The sequence below is a fragment of the Hippocampus bargibanti genome, linkage group LG17, assembly GCF_051943395.1.
Source record: "Hippocampus bargibanti isolate YZ-2025 linkage group LG17, ASM5194339v1, whole genome shotgun sequence".
NCBI classification, from domain to species: domain Eukaryota; kingdom Metazoa; phylum Chordata; class Actinopteri; order Syngnathiformes; family Syngnathidae; genus Hippocampus; species Hippocampus bargibanti.
Window position 1 is genome coordinate 12,326,739 of NC_142750.1, and position 17,728 is coordinate 12,344,466.

A 17,728-nucleotide genomic window follows, 5' to 3' on the forward strand; every position below is an offset into this window, starting at 1 on the left:
GACGGACTCGGTGGCAAACCCTTCACGGGAGCCAAATAGTCCCACCGGGAAACTTTTCAAAAGAAGATTGATTGACTTCAGTTTTACTGTCGCTATATTCATGAGCACTCCCAGTCCACATAAAATGCCAAAATGAAGAGTTGTATCTAAAAAATTGACAAGTCAGTGGAAATCAAAGAGCCCGCAGTACAATAAAGTATGATGAAATTGTCTTTGTCAATCATTTTATTTGATGTCCTTTAAGGGTGGTGTTAACAATAAGAATGTTTTTCCAGCGCTTTGATATTGGGAAAAATGCACATTTTATTGACTTGACGCATGTTGAATACTCGATTTTTTTTTGTGGTACACACGGCACGAACCCGACAAATCAGATACACAAATGTTGAATTCATTCAAGAAAACCGTTGGAAAAAAAAGCAAAATCAAGGTGACACCAAAGGCTTTTTTCACTACACAAGCAAGATTTTAATTGTTCATAGATTGCCAAGATTGCCAACACTTCAAAATTATTTAAACCCAGGCAATTATATTGATCTTAAAAAAATGTTGCCGCTTCAAAATTATATTAAAAAATATTAAAAATAAAAATATTAAAAAATATAAAAATATTAAATTTCCGCTTATTCCGCTTAAAAATATTATTTGTTATTTAGTTTTTTTTTGTTCTTTTGACTTCAAGACGGCGCCGTGAGAGTGGCTGCCTTTCCAGCAGCTCATGTATTTCGTTTTTCTACTTTCATTCAATTCATTTCATTTCAATGTAAATTTCTCCACTGTGAGACTAATAAAGGCATATCCAATCCAATCCAATTCCTTTCATCACTTTGCTGCTGTGAAATGTAAATTTCTCCACTGTGAGACTAATAAAGGCATATCCAATCCAATCCAATCCAAAATGAGGAAAAAACAGCCACTCTCACCAATTAAACGTGAGGGGTGCGTCTATTTTTTCTGTCACGAAAAATTCGGTTTAAAAAAAAAAAAAAAAAAGGATGACGACTTTCCAATCTAGACGTCTGGTTAACCAATGAGTTAAATCACCGCTCATAAATGACTTTTGAACGGAACACCTTCGACTGTGTTGAACATTTAATTTTATCAGAAATAAATTTTAAGATTAGACTATCAAATAGAACATCCCGCAACGGTGTCGTTTTGTGCTTATGGGGGCTACCTTGTGGAAATATTTCTTCCGGGGTAAGTAAATATTATTTATATCATCGGTTAGATTAGTTTTAGCGCTGTAAAGTGATTATTGGCATTTTTTATAAAAACATCTAAATCACATTGTTAAATATTTCTATTATTAAATGTTGACGATTTATGCTATTATTATTATTATTATTATTATTATTATTATTATTATTATTATTATTATTATTATTATTATTATTATTATTATTATTGGTGTTATTTATAGCAATTTTCTGGATCACATCAAATAAACTGACAATTCAAACGGAACAAGACTTTTTTCTCCACTTGACGTGAGAGACGTCTGTGTAAGCTCTCAGTCATACAGGAGTGGTCCATCGATGAGAAGGTTTCTTCAGCCGTCATCCGTACAAATTTTGTACAGATGACGGCTGAAGAAACTTTCTCATCGATTGACGTGACAGAAAATGTAGGTCATTTTTTAAACAAAAAACAACCACATGTCCTCCGTACATTGGTGTGTTCAAATGATCGAAATGTCGATTGCCGTTCAGATCAAATATTTAAATGACTTCTTCTGCAGTTGATTCCACTCATAAAATTAGAGATTTGCCTCAGCTTAGTTTCGTTTATTTTCAAATAAATCGGCCAAGTATGGCCGTTATAAAATGTATTAAAATCATAAATACAAGTTAAACGGTAAACTTCATTTCGTCGTTTTTTTTCGCAGTCATCCGAACTGTTTTTTTTTTAATTGTGTACCGTTTCTCAGAAAGCATCCCCAAATCCAAAATATTGGAGTAGCACGACGAATATAAACGCGATTTATGTTCAGCAACGATGAAAACGTCCATTGCCTTCCTGCGATTATGCTGAATACGTGGCATGCAAACGTCACGACAAGCAGAAGACAATGTAAATTTGTTGCGGCCTCACGTGGCGTAATCTAGATAATAGCGCATGGAAAAGTCAAGCACCGCAGCGGCGTGCATAGGTTAGTGCCTCTGACAAGCAGGCGCACGGTTGCATCTCCATATTTGGACTCATGTTGACGCTAACGCGGAAGAAGACTAGAGTGCGAGTGAGTTCCACTGGCTCGATGGTTTCTGGGCAACTCGCGCAAACTGCACACATGCTGACGTGGAGGCGACATTTTCTTTTTGCAGCGTTTCCAAATGAGAACAAAGACCTGCGGCGCCTTGCGAAAGATTGGCTGAGATTTTGCACCTCTCTGACGTAGCCATTCCAAATTACACCGCGACAAAGCATGTTTAAGTTGCGACTCATTAAAATGCACTCATAATCATACAGAAGAGGGGTTTATAATAATAATAATAATAATAATAATAATAATAATAATAATAATAATAATAATAATAATGTTATTCATTAGAGCCTTTCAAAATTCTCAAGGACACTTTACAGGATACGTTTTTTCAGCGGGTGAGCAGCAGCAGTCAGACGTGTCAACATTCACTCAACCCGGAAGTAACACTGCATTTTCACACGACAGTTCTGCACGGCGCCATTGTTGTCCAGTTTCAATTTAAAGCGAGCATCATTGCAAGAATAATTTCAAACGTGCTTCCCCCCCATCCGCTTGTTTTAAGTGCCAAATAATCTCAGTTGCTTGTCAGTGTCATGACATCTGACGAAGGCATCCCGTATTTTACAGCCGGGAGCCATTTATCACATAAATGAGGCCAGTCAGGCCCAAAATGCATTCAAACCTTGTTGGAATTGATTGATTCCGGCATACTGCAGGCAGGCATCGTGAGTGCGGGGGTCTGATAATTAAAGAAAAATGGAATGTCAAACGTCACACATGCTCTCAATACGTTGACCCGTAGCACTTGAATACGTGATTATGTAGTGCTCGCACAAGTGAGGGGTACGAGCGAGGTCACATGATCGAGAGAATCAAGTTATGCTATTGATAACGTCCTCCCTGTCTCTAAAGTTAGTGGAGAGACACACGTGACTCGTTATTTAAACCCTAAAAAAACATTTTGTACTCTGAATTCACGCTACACAATTACAAACGCATTTTTTAGGGGGAGCGGGTTGTACTGGCGTGGGGGATATCGGCCACAGTGGCTGCATTTAGCTACCGTTAGCTCAGAATTGCTGTGTCATCATGACAAATATTCAGAAGAAAAGCAACACGCTGAGTAAACAGCCAAATTTCCCTTGGGCCAGAGCGCCCCAGCTTGCCTGATGAAACATTATTGAAATGTATGATGCGTGTTTTGACATTTTTTCGTGCTAAAGTGCTGCTTGTTGCCCTTTGTAGAGCAAAGAACCATATTTGGTCAGTCCAACGGTTTAGCTGACTGGAGGCAGGACATGTGATTTATCCCGGCTATACTTCTACCTTTACGAACACATTTTGGGGAGGATAATGTACTGAATCAATTCAAGCGTGTCTTCTAACTGATTCATAAATGGAATGTATGACAAAGCAGTCTACAGCTGCCATCCTTCAATTGCTCCAATGGATTGGGTTGGATTTACCTTTATTAGTCTCGGAGTGGACACATTTACATTTCACGGCAGCAAATTTATGAAAGGAAGAGGAAAGGAAAGAAAGAAGTAGAAAAAACAAATTACATGAGCTAGTGGAAAGGCAGCCACTCTCGCGGCGCCATCTTGAAGTCAAAAGGAAAGAACTAAATAACTAATAATATGACAACAGAAAGACAGTCATTAATTTTTAAGCACTTTCTGTGCCCTATTTGTTACATGGAGTTCTAGATGAAAGAGGATAGGATCAAATCGTCCTTTTCACGAGTGGATCAGGGAAGTCATGGTGGAATGTGCACGTCTACTACAAGCTAAATGTCGAGAAAGTTTAATCAATGCAAAGGACCTTTGTATTTTATAACATGAGTGCTTTCTTTTCAGCGTTCACAAGCTGCTGTCTCAAAATGCAAACCAAAAGCACAGATGACACAGAACAGTGATTTGCATTTGTGGAGGATGGGGTAAATGATTGCAAACAGTGCAGTTCAGTTGTATTCAGCCTGAAGTTAAGGTATTTGTGTTTACTTTTTAAGAAGCGTTTAACTTTGAACATCCCAAACTGTAAAGTTGACTGATTGTTTGTTTTATTTATTTATCTAGATAAAGTTCCTGACATTTTTTTTGTATGCAGGTTTTATTAAGTCACTGACCTTTTTCCCCCTATACATATTTGCCGTGGTGGGTGAGATTTGCAACACTTTTATTCGGCTTAAACAAACATTAAGAAATAACAAAACCCAAGCCTTACTCGCAACTTTGTTTTCTTTATTGTCAAAATGTGCCGACAGCAGTGAGCCAACTGATTCACTCGCATTGTTGAGATAATCCTTGTAATCAAGTGCAAGAGAGGCTCAACAAATAGAAGACCAACAACACAAAGAAAAAAACAACAGACAGAGAAAACCAAAGTTAGCACATTTGAAACATTTGTTTAAAGATCACTTGCAGCTTCTTCTGCGACGGATTCAATAAATACGCTCGCTTCTGGTGCATTCTCAGAGGATTTTCGCATTCTTATATTGGTTTTGCATTCGGTGTGCGTATGAGTCCCGCTGTACATCCAACAGATTCGACATTTGCATTCTAAAGCAGCAGAAACAAATCAGCTAGCGCTCACAAAAGGTGTCACTTTCCGGTCCTCGAGGGAGAGACGGAAGAGATGCAGGAAGGCGGCCCTTCGAGGACCCGAGTTTGAGACCCTGAAGCTAGACTGCGTTCAACTGTCCATAAACCAAAGCTTCGACGAGTCACATTTCATGGGGAAGGAGCAACAGGGTTGAACAAACAAACAGCAGTAACGCTAATTTTCAGATCACGTAAAGCCCAACTGAATAGAACGGCTTAATTTAGTGTTTCACATTTGTCAGAACGGCACCCGCCTAAATTTGTTGACATCGTGAGATATCAAGCGTGACGATGACGCAATAATGAGGCACACTAAGTTCCTATAACAAATGATCCAATTCATCATTTGGAGACGTTGCGAATCAACTAGCATTTGCACACTATCAACCCAAAAATCCAAACAATGAATTGATTGCTCATCAGTGAATCAAAAACCGCCTAAAAGATAACAGAGGTTTGTTTGTCCCAAATAATGAAGCCAAATGATCATAATTGACGGGTGGATTAAAAAAAAAAAGGAATTGCTTTCAATTTGATCTGAGATCTCTATCACAAGTTAATCTCTAACACTCACCAGGACCCCCAAATAATCCCATCTAATCAATACAAAATACAGATATTCCTTCATACATCTGAGATTACAAATTTGGTACAAGTATGAAACAATGAAATTCATAAACTGTTTTTTTTTTTTGAGCTCGATACATCCCATCGAATGTATTCACTCAAATCCTTGAGGGCACTTGCTTTGTTGGCTACGTTTCAGAATTACGGTATAAAACATTGTATGAAACATATTCAATTTGAATTATAAATTATAACTTTGCATATGTACAAAAATCTCAATTGTTTTTTGCGTTTCTTTGTTTTTCTACAGTATCCACATATACATACACGGCAGAACCGGTTCGGTTCTTCGTTTCCTTAGAAAGAAACGTATTCCTTGAAGGTGACGGTGAGACTGTTTGTCGTAACATCCGTGATGATGATATTCCCCATAAAAGGAGAGATTTTTGGAGCAAGCGCCGTTTTAGTCTTTGCTGGCGTGTCCTCGGTCGCGACGGGTTCAGCTTGCTGAGCGATTTCGGTTTGGGGTTGAGGGTCAAGCTCAGGCTGCGGTGCTGGTCGGGGTGCAGTTTCATCTTGGATCTCCGGCTCAGTCTGCCTCTTTGTCTTCCGGCAACTTAGATCCATGGGCTCCTCTTGGCCACTGCGGTCCGTCGCATCATACGCGGCGATATGTCCAGTGCAGTGGAGGTCCATTGGCTTGTCCTGAGGCGGGCTGAGCACGGTGCCGGAAACGCAGAGGTTTCTGGTAGCTAACAAAGTCTTGGAACCCCGACGCTCATCCAAAGGCTCGGCGAGTTTTCTTTTCCGGCTGCTCGGGTAAGACGGAATCCTGATATGCTCAATGATTGTCGACGTGGAGATGTTGCCGTCAGCCGGCCAAGACGTCGGGGGCGAGCTGGCGGTCAGCTGGAGCGGTAGATCATCGGGTAAGTCGGCCTGACCTCGGGCGACCTCCGTGTTGTATTCCTCGGCCGTGCTGGGCGAAGGCTTGAAGAAATGTCGGTCCTTCGGGGAGCACTTTTGGGGGTGATCGGCGGCGGGGAGGGAACTGCTGGCGAGAATCTCCTTAGGAATGCCGTTGTCCACCGTTTTGGTTCCGTGGGCGGGATTGTTTGGCGACGCCAGGCTGCCCGGCGTCTTCTCCCCGCTGGACGATTCTCCGTGTTTGCCCTTGGCCCCGTGAACCTTATTGCCATCCATGTACTTGCTCATGACGATAACGATGCGCCCGTTTTTGTTTTTGTTCTTGATGATCTTCATTTTGCCGCCGACGGAGCTCAGGACGGTGGCGTCTTTAGGATCAGGCTTCAGAGCTTGTTCGCTTTCGGCTTTTCTCCCCTCCGCTGCCTGCTCTTTGACTTTACTCAAGCAGCCCGTGTCTTTGTCACGAACCCATTTCTGCTGCAGCGCCAGAGGCAGATTCCAGCCGGGGTTGGCAGGTTTACTGGCTGCCGCTTGAACTTTGACCACCTTCTTAAGCTTTGAAGCCTGAGCGTCGTACATATTCGGGTCAGGCTCGTAGTGGTGGTGCTTCTTGCTGTTGAGCTGGTAGATGTACTTCTTCTTGCTGTTGGCGAGCTGCTCCACGGACGCCTCCTGGCCGCCGGGCTGGTACTGGTGGTGCTTCTTGCTGTTCAGCTGGTACTGCTGCGGCTGGGAACGTTGCGCTACCGGGATGGTATCTGACTTGGGGTTGTCGTCAGCGTCCGCAGGGCTGTCTTGTAAACCCGCTGGGATACTCGATCGCCGGGCAAATGAGGGAACCTAAAAGGATCAACAAGATACTTGAGTCTCCCGTGTGAAAATGGAAACGGTCCAGGAATCTCTTTGATTTCGGACCAGCTTGGATTGTTTTGTCCACCTCGAGTGGGAATGAACAAAAAAGGAGATTTCTCCACAAGCCTGGATGAGGCTAAGGCAACAAAATGCAAACAATACTTTGCCTCCACTGTTTGACATTCACAAATCAAGTGCTCTGTGGTATGGATATTTCCTCCTCGCGCCTCCCACCATAACATTTCAGCCACGGGCCATCCCGCAGGTTTTTACAGCCTTCCCGAAGCCACAAATCTAATGGTGATGTAAGACCTCGACACAATCCCCTGCAAAAATCCATACAAGACTCAATTCTTTTGTCCCTCCCTTCAGAGTAGGAATATCCAAAGTGTGGCCCGAGGGCCAAATGCGGCCTGTGGACAATTTCATCCGGCCCATTGCCTGCGTCGTAAAATCAGTAACATCTGGTCCGCATCTCGAATGAATATATTTGGCAGTAGCGCTGTTACCTGCGTGTGCTAAGTGCTGCCATCTAGAGGCTCAATTAGGAACAACAAATTAGTATTGGAGTCATTGACTGAATGAGTCCCATAATGTTCTAAAATTGTGATTTTCTACATTAAAAAAAACTGAAATGGCGACAATCAACAAAACAATTCAGTTCAACTGTTACAAACAATTAGTGTTAAAAAGTGAATTTAAGTACATTTCAAATTCAAGTCAAGAAGTTATTCAATGTCAATTTTCAATGTCAATTCCATTTTAACTTATTCAGTGCCAGACGTGCAAAAATGTGTCCATTCCGGTACCTGGGATTTTGTCATTTTCATTCAAAATCCAGGACCTACAGAATATTGAATTTTAGGACAATAAACATTCAATGCAGCGTAAGAAAACTCTCTTCTTTCATCAGAAAAAAGAGTTCATTCCTAAGTTATATTGGTCTGGGGTAATGTGAGGTGCAAGTGGTGGCGGCTGTACAAAAGGCAAATCCTGCCCCCTCGTGGGAGGGAATAACATTGCCAGAGGTCTGATCAGCGCTTTATCAGCACGCCCCCCACCCCCCCGCAAGAAAAACCAAAATCCGAACAAATTTGGGAATGGCAGTGAATGAGTTAATATGCATGATTCAAATGAACCAAAACACATGCTTGAGATAGCTGAAATTAAAATTTAAAAAAGCAAAGGTGAAACACAGAATAGCACGCTGACATGTATTTAATTTAATTGCTGTGATATGTAAACAACATCCGCCAAGGTTGCCCCCCCCCCCCTCTTCATTTTTAACACACCAAATCTGGTCCCCCTTTGCAACAAGTTTGGACACCCCTGCTTTAGAAGAAATGAATAGAGTACAAAGATAAAACGGCGTGGTTCAATATTAAAACACACCGCACCATACCGGATTCATCCCACCCACCCCTTTCTTTCTCCCTCCAGCACAGACTGACCCATCAGGCTCTCAGAGGGGCACTGCTGCGGAACGCTCAAGACCCTTTGGCTGTGACCTCGGGTCAGAGAAGTGCCACCAGACATGTCACGCTTCATCTCTTGATTCCTGACCACGAGTGACTCCAACTAAGGAGCAACGCCGCATAGCAACCGGCCGATATGTCCACATTTGCTTCATAACAAGGTCCATTAAACCTTGAAAATGGGACAAACCCAAAGCAGGGCGACGCACCAGTTTAAGTCAACGTGACTCACTCGTTCGAAATTAAGCGCAAAAAAACGGACTGTATCCTTCATGCAAAGCCATACAGTAGAAGGAAATAATAAACATGCATATCCGTCCAGCTCGCTCAGGACGCACTTGCGTAACCTTGGGAAACAAACCAAGGACAAGCCAGATCAAGAAGCTCTCTCCCCTCCCCTCCCCGCCTGAACAAAAACTAAAAATAACGACCACCATAATAACAGCGGCTCGAGAACGCCTCACAGGAACCCCCTCCCCCCCATCCCCAACCCCACCCACTCTCGTCTGACCTCTCACTGATAAGAGAGGCGTGATGAAAATTACCTGCAGTAGAAGATGTTTTGGTTTGGGCCCCCGTTTGCGATATCCCATCAGCTGTTCCTGTCGCTCCCTGTGGAAACAAAGGATAATTATAGCTTCTTATGTCACGTCTTATTAAAGTGATATCTGATAAGAAATGACCTTAAAATATCGTCTTCGACTTTCCTTCACCTATTCAAGCTCAAATGTGGAATTTGGCTATTAAAAAAAGCCAAGACGTGACCGAAGCATTGTGTTCTTTTATTTGCGCGGCGCTCCACAGTAATCATCCCGGTCTGTATTCTCATTATCCTGCAGAAATTCAATTAAGGCTTTTCAGCCCTCAGACTCTCTGCTTGTCTTTCAAACATCCGCCCTTGTGCCACTTCTCCACCATACCCTCTCACTACTGTAATTAAGGTCATGTGGTACATGTCAAATGGGATAAATACACGTGAATAACCCCAAAGATGTATACAGGCTAATAGTTTAGCAGGCTGTATGTCGGGATTTTGGAACGAAACGCGAGGACATAAAATGCATAATGCGCTTGTAATAGCGAGGCCGCGATGAAATACGACCACGAGGAATAAACCTTGACTAATCAGTGACTCGTAAATAACCAGCGGTGTGCGAAGGCCAGCAAACGCGGTTCTCGCCAAGCATGCTTTGGGCCTACAGATGTTCAAGACATCAAGGCTGTGATGGTAAACGGCCGAGCGCTTATTTCCACACTCAGAATTTCGACGAGATGGCCCCTATTCACAGAAGATTTGGCAATTACAGGCTCCCTTGTCGGGTCCCCTCCCCCATCCTGTGGGAGTAGGGAGGATTCCGCACACACAAGCAGCTCTCCGTGACCATCAGGACGGAGCCAGACGCACACATGCAGGCTGCCAGCATTACACTGTGGAAGCATGCGTGTCAATTAGCCCCTTTCTAAAATGCAAATCTCGTTTCTGACAGTGGGAGTGTCTATGAGTCCTGCACAGCCCACGCGTCATTACTAATCATTAGCATTTAATGTCAATGCTTGGCTATGGTTTGTGATTATTTTGCAGGCCTCAAACTTGCCTCAAAACCTTCAAGTCGGTGCATCCAGTTCACAAAAATGGCTGCCAGGAATGCTCACTGGTCATTTTATTCCAATATGACAAAACGGTGCTGTATGACCGTAGTGGCAGATGACAAATAACTTGACAACACGCGGCATGTTTAGCAGGTGTAATTTGTCAATATTTGTCCAAAAACGATGCTTGAGGTTCTTTATTGTCACGCTTAGCTCAAGTTTACTGTCAAACAAAACATCAAAAATAGAGATTTATAACTTGTGGTATCGTCAACGACATTATATAGCCTTAGAGGACAACTGACACCTCCGGACAAGTTGCGTCCATAATTTGTAAAATCCCTTTAAATGACATCTACTGAGTGCATTTTACAAAGATTCCACCGCATATAGCTATATTTTACGTTTTAAGATTTGTGCTGAATATTCAGGAAGTCTTGTTTTCGAGTTTATAACGATGCCCTAGGTGACGTCACGGAGGGAACGCCCCTGACCGAGACACACAATGCATTTTGGGTACTTTTTTTTCATCTGAAAACACTGTGTTGGTCGCGAATTTAGAAGGAAAACACATAAATAACGTAATGGTGAATCATTGCGTGTCGCAGCTAATTGCGGTAACACGCATAAAGAAGGTATAAGTTTACACAAATTCCCAGCGGACAAACCAACCCATTTCCAATGGAGCTTGTGCGCCATCTTGTGCTTTTTCTGGGCGCTACATCGGAGTCCAGATCTTCACCAGTTTCATCACTTGCAGACGGCTCGAATTGATACAGAAGGACTTCTTTAATCGATTGCAAACATTTATGCTTTCCTCTTCAGAACTATTTGAATCATATTCATACCTGGATGAGTAACAAGAAAGCATCTTCTCCGAATCCCAACTCTATGAAGCCATTGTTTTGATTCTGGAGTTTGGATTGGATTGGACTGGATTTGCCTGTATTAGTCTCGCAGTGGAGAAATTTACATTTCACAGCAGCAAAGTGAAGGAGTATCCTGGCGTGATGTCACGAACAAGGGGGCGGGACTTTCTGAATATCCCCAGTTCAGAGCTCATTTTGTGGAAGTTTTGGGACACTAAGTTATTTTTATTGTTGTTTTACATTTGACTAAAAATATCATCCTGCATGTTTTGGGTATTTTAGTTGCTATATAACGTTTTTCTGATGTCAGTTACAAAACAAAAATATGGTGTCGGTTGTCCTTTAAGGAACATCCGCTTCAGTGAATGCTAATCAACAATGCGTTACATATGTGAAGATAAATGACAGCGCCGCGAGAGTGGCTGCCGTTCCAGCAGCTCATGTATTTTGTTTTTCTACTTTCATTCCTTTCATCACTTTCCGCAAATACAGCACACCCATATATCAATCCAGTCCTGCATTGACGACGGCATAGTGCATTCGAAAAAGTGGCTCGCCACCAACTGTGGGTATTATTCCATCTCTTTTAAAAAAATTGGATTCAAATAATATATAATTTGGATTGGATTTACCTTTATTAGTCTCGCAGTGAAGAATTTTACATTTCAATGTAGCAAAGACATGAAAGGAAAATGAAAGAACTGAACTTTGATCTCTTTGCCAGACTATCCTTGTTTCAGAAACGCTCACTGGCTCTTTTCCCAAGGGGTCAAAGGGGGTATCAGAACGAAAGGAGCGTGGCCCCTCCCCCATGCCCATATAAGGTCACGGTCGAGTTTGAGCAGGCCTGCTCAGTCAAAGTCCAGCCTGAATCTCACCTGTATTGAAATGCAACCAGGAGGCGTGGGTCAAGGATGTTTTCCTCTGGCTCCCAAGTGTTGTATCTGCAGGGAGGGGGGAAAATTTGTTCTGATGGTGGGTCAATGAACACACACACCATTACATGTCATATTTGGCGATTTGGACAGGTTAAACGGGCATTTGAAGGTAATTACAGGCGTGACTCGTGACTCGGTCTGCATAAGAAGCAGCACAGTTGATTGCAAACGGTTACGAGTTCGTTGGGAAGAAGGTTGTCGGGGGGAAAAAGGGAAACGGATCAGTTGTGTGCCGTCTACGCGCGCCAACATGCAGTCGGCCATTTTAGCAGCACTGTCTCTCAAATTCGTTGGCAGAGCAGAAATAATTAAAACGGGATTACATGGCCGTGCATACCCTCCCCTTTTTCTCCTCGCATAAATTAGTGAAGGCATCTACGGATGAAACACTTGCCCGCATACACACACTACGCCCGTGCATGCCCTTTCTCATTTGCATTATCCACACATTATTATCAACATGCAGACTTACTTGGGAGACCATCCCCGCCACTTGACGAGGTACTCAATCTTCCCCTGCGTTGATAGAAAGAGGAAAAATGCACCCCTCGAGTTTTAAACGCACCATTGTAATACGCGTGCCGTTTTTATCCCCAAGCAACAACAAAAAACGACCCGTGCGTCTACCTTGCGAATGCGTTTCTTTTCGATGCCCTCCACCGCAAAGACGTGCTCCCCGGCGGCAGGGAGCTCCATTCTTGCCGCAATCCGACCTCAAGTGACGGGCTAGAGGGACGAAAGCGATGTATGCGAAGAAGGAAGGGGGGTAGGGGGGAAACCAGACAAGGCTGGGTGGTCGCGCTCGCTCGCTGGCTTGGTTCTTTCCCAGTATGTATCCAAATCCAAAACGTTATTCCCGTCCAGATCGCCTAGTCCCTCCTTTGCACATTTCACGCACAGTCCTGGCAGTGTGCATAGAGAGAGACAGTCACAGCCGAGCCGTTGTGAGCCGATCCAGTCGTTCGGGAGCTCCGGCTTTGGCGCATGACGTCAGGAAGGGAGGTGGAGACCTCTCCTGGTTGGGCTCCATCCCTTCTCAATCTTCTTCTCCTTCGTCGTCGCCCTCTTCTTCTTCGTGGACGTGTGTGAATTGACATAAATCACTACATGTTAAGTGTCGCGGCACATTCGCCACTGGTATAATTTTATGTAAGGAGGAGGAAGAGGGTAGTACGCCCTCCTTTTATCTGTTGACGTATAGCGCAATAGTGTACGTGAATTCCCTGTGAAAAATGTCAACCACCAAAAGAGGAGTGGTCCGTTCACGAGCGGGAAACATTTGACATTTGTGATTTAAGAGCATCAGATTCGACACATAAAATGGCCGTTATGACACAGCGATTATGACAAGCAGCCCAAGCAAGACAAAGGCAAAACGTTTAGTGCTGCCGGACGAAGCGTACAAGTGTCTTAAGTGTTTAAATACGAAATCCTTGATTTTTATTTTTTTTTGCTTTAAAACTCAGAATTCCATTCAGACTCCATTCCAATTCACATCCCAGATAGACATAAAACAACATGCTCATTGCTGCTATACGAAGCGCTGCTGTTGTGTTTTAAGTTGATTTGTATGAACTCTGAAAGAGCCACGCAAGTATTTGTCGGTGGAATTTCAAGGGTAAATGAATAAAGTAGGTGAATTTTCATAGAATTCGGGGGTTCATCCCGCAAGGCTCATCTGTTCGCATCTACATGGAGGAAGAAGTAATTCAAAGAGGAATATAAACCAAAACGTTTTTATGTCGATGTGTGTAATGTTGTGGGATTCCTCCTTTGTGAGTCTCCGGATAATAAATATCTAAATGATGCTGGTGGGGCGTTTTTGGTGGGATGATTTACACGCGTTTGTAACAATACTGTCAGAAATGGGCTCGTGTATGAGGAGACCAAATGGTCACATAACCCTTCCCATCTTTATTCCTGGACTACCGTCTCACCATTGCAGCTTTATGAAGATAAGATTCACATTTTCTTTTTTTCCAAGGAAGGTTGTTAAATAAACAGCAAGGTCAAGACGGCAGGAAAGAAAATAACACTTGGGACCAGAATTAGGGGGAAAAGTCTCCCTCACTTCCAACCAGGTTAAATTCCAGATTTTGTCAAGGTTGTTCATTTATAAGTCCCGGAAAAGGCCACCGTAACAGTTTCAATTGTGTTATAAGTTTCTACCTTTAGTGGCGCAAATGGTGTTCGATTGGTGTTCGATTTCAGGGGGAATTCTGCTTTTTATGTACTCACCGTTGAAATCCGCCCCTGCATTACCACAAATGCGCATGTTTGCCTTGTTGCTTTGCTATCTTAAGACTTTGAGCCCATTAGAACCGTTCGTTTTGTGGCTCTAACAGTCTTAGCATTGATTCACATGACTTATTTTTTGGTGTATGCGTTGACTTTACGTTCCAGATTTTCATGCCAAAAGTGCCGATGCCTTCAAATGCAGCACGGATGCTCACATTTCGATATCCATCGTGCATTGAGCAAATCTAGATGACACACACACATACAAGCACATACGCGCACGCGCACACGCACATACAGAACGGTGCCATGTCCTCTGGGCTCAACTGGTGTTAATTTATAACGTTCAAAGACGGCAAATCTTCAACTTTTCAGTTATCACGCCACCATTATTCGTCGCCGCCTTTCATTTCCCGTTTATTTCCGCCTCACGTGATCATGCACCGTGCACATCTTCACGTCACTTTTCATCGACGTGCGCCTGTAACAGTGAAATAAAACAATTTGAAAACTGAATACATAAGAACATCATGGCGGAGTCGATTTGAAAATACTGTACGCCCCAAAATGCTAAATTTTTGCTTAGTAGCGACCCCCACCCGCCCTAAATACCTCTGCACTGAAGTGGGCGCTTTTTGATAGCTAGAAAAATATAATTCAGCATGAAATGGGTTAAAACGAAACCCGCAAAGCAGAGCTGTTGAGAGCAGCCTATTGCGCGCAGGCACGATCTATCTCTGCCTTGCCATATATGGTCATGCAACCAAAGTGGCGAACTACACCACCGCGCGCCCTGCCATACTCCACTTCCTAACCGCAAATGAACACGGGGGAGGCTTAAAGACCCCACTGGCAGCGAAGTCGCTCGATTAAAGCGTTGAATTTGCGCCCAATTACATTTTTACGCACCCCCCCTCCTCCATTACCCCTCCCGCGGTGCCCTCAAGTCGCGGCCACTGAGCGCACACGCCCTGCTTGCCTAGCAACAGCAAAAAAGAGAAACACCATGACACGCGGAGAAATTAAATCGGAGGAAAACACTCGTACTTGGAATTTTAAATCTCTACAAATGTCAGTAAATCACTCTCAAATGTCACAAAAACGCGGCTGTATTTTTTGGATGGATTTGGCTGATAATCAAGTCGTTTCCCTTTTTATATGAAGGGTCCACCCAATTTGGGGAAAACCGTAGAGAATAGAAATTATTCAATGCATTTCTTTTTTTGAATGGCGTTCAGCCTACACGAGCAGTTGCACGTTCACAGAGAACCGATCTTTCTCTTCAGCAATTGTGTGTGCTTGTGTGTGTGTGTGTGGAACGACCAAAACTCATAAGTGGACACACCCATTGATGTACAAAAACAGGGTTTCATAATGTAAGGTGAAATGTAAATTATTTTAGAACGTTTCAAAAACAGGACTGCCGAAGTTTTTGAAAAGGAAGTACTCAAAGCACTAAATAGTTTCTGAAAAAGTCCATACAAAAAAAATCACCCACCATTCTTAGACAAAAGACATGATTTTGTGCCCAGGCCAAAGCCATGTCTCATGTAATAAATACCGTAAAGACATATAAGAAATTAAATAAAATCTGGTGAAATTATGATAAAAAAAATATATTAAATAAAGTCATGGAATGGCCAGAAAAACCTTGTTTTATGCCACCAATAAAGTTAACTTGAAGAGTTGTTTTTTTTCTTAATCGAAACACAAATTTGAATACAATTAAAATGTGCAGGGACAAAGAACTGAACTGTAGGAACTGTTCAGTTTTCAGAGTTTATTAGTAGGGGGGCTAAACTGTGGTCCAGTGAAACACTTTTGATACATTCCATATGAGATATTGGGTACCTTTCTAAACATCTGTAGTTATCTGGAAGTTACGTATTAGTAGCTTTACCTGGAAAACATGTTTTTTTTTGTCAATCCACTAAAGCGGCAGTTTTAGAGCACCTCGTTGTCAGCCGTGAGTACACGACATGGGGTGTGGAGGAGCAAGATAAAGAAAAAGTAAAGGATAACTAAACTGCGGAGGAGGGCTTAATTTGAGAGCATCTTCTTGTTGTGTCCTGACAAAGCCTCGTAATGAAGAAATTCCAGACATTTTTGCAAGTGTTCCTCTTCTAACTTGGTCAAAATTACATTCACACCGGACAAACGACAACTAGCATGATGCTACAAACACTTTCCTTTCGAATGTTCTTGTGGTCTGATGCTTTTGTGCCAGATTTTGTTAAAAAACAGGCTGCTACATTGTGATGAAATGGTGACAAATGGACATGCGGAACTACTAATCTGCATAAACAAGTCGATTTGTGTTGCGGGTATAACAGGACATGGATTAAATCAGGAATATGGAATTATCCTCCAAATTCCTCTTGTTAATCTCAACTGAGCACAGTGAAAGTGATTCTAAATTCGGCTGCCCATTCGGGATCTGACCGTTTATCCAGTGTGACAATGTTGCAAACTAGTTCTTTTCTGCAAGTTTATTTTGACCTTGTTGCAACACACCAAGCTCAAAAAGCCACGCTTATCTGAAGCATACAAGGTCAGACTTTCTGTCCCCCCCTCCCCCTTTCCCCTCCACTTCTTTTTTATCTCAACACGGCCTTACTTTAACAAGGCTGTCTGTGTTTTAATACAACATGTGTAGCAGAAAGATAGTGATGTCGTGTCATGCAAATGGGTTTTAGGAAATTGGAAAGAGTGTGATTCCGGCGGGGATCGTGAAGCATTGTGGAAATAGTCGTGAAATTTTCTGCGCTTACTAGCGTGATATTTGTGTGAGAGTGTGCGTGTGTATGTGTGGGAGGAACAAGGTCAGGTTATGTCATGATCCTTGCAACATTTTCTGCAGGATACACATACATTTCAATTTTGCAGTCTTTTTTTTCCTCCATTCTTCTCTTTCTGTATCCCCCCCACCACCACACACACAGTGAGAGCATAATCACCTTGCCTAAAAATGTAATGATGGCTTGGGCACAGCCAGGATGCCTCCCCCCTTTGGCATCAGCCACCCACTGGGCCAAGAGTGCCAGCTGAGGGAAGAGAGATATTTTGGGGTATGTGAAAGGAACTCTGTGTGTGTGTGTGGGGGGGGGGGTGCATAGAAGGGAAAAAAGGAGGAGTAGAAGGCCATGATGAGAAATCTCCGCATTAGGCAAGAGAAGCATCCGATTCGTTCCTGCGGAGGGTGAACACAGTTGATTGGGACAGAGTGCAAGGATGGAGTGGGGAGAGGGAGGCAGCGGGGTTGGGGTGGAGGGTGTGGGGGGTTGAGTGGTGGCATTAGAAAAATGTTAAGAGGGCTTGAGAGCCTAGCGGTGCTCAGCAGGCGGTCATTAAAGTACACTATCAAACAGCAAAGACACGCTAAAGCAAAATTCTATGTGAAAACGCCTCGACGTGAGCCAGCGTCCTAATTAGCTTTAAATCTGCTGAGTAGACTAATGAAGTTGTA

The 17,728-nt window shown here is 43.0% G+C and overlaps 1 protein-coding gene across 1 annotated transcript; it reads right to left on the reverse strand.

Moving 5' to 3' along the window:
* Window positions 1-4,431: 4,431 nt before the first annotated feature.
* Window positions 4,432-14,501, reverse strand: cbx4 (chromobox 4). The gene is made up of 5 exons (XM_089019253.1): window positions 12,652-14,501; window positions 12,497-12,540; window positions 11,965-12,030; window positions 9,173-9,239; window positions 4,432-7,140 (listed from the first exon to the last, which is right to left on the reverse strand). The coding sequence occupies exons 1-5, from the start codon at window positions 12,718-12,720 to the stop codon at window positions 5,731-5,733; spliced, it is 1,656 nt and encodes a 551-aa protein (XP_088875379.1). The 5' UTR covers window positions 12,721-14,501; the 3' UTR covers window positions 4,432-5,730.
* Between the last annotated feature and the right edge of the window lie 3,227 nt (window positions 14,502-17,728).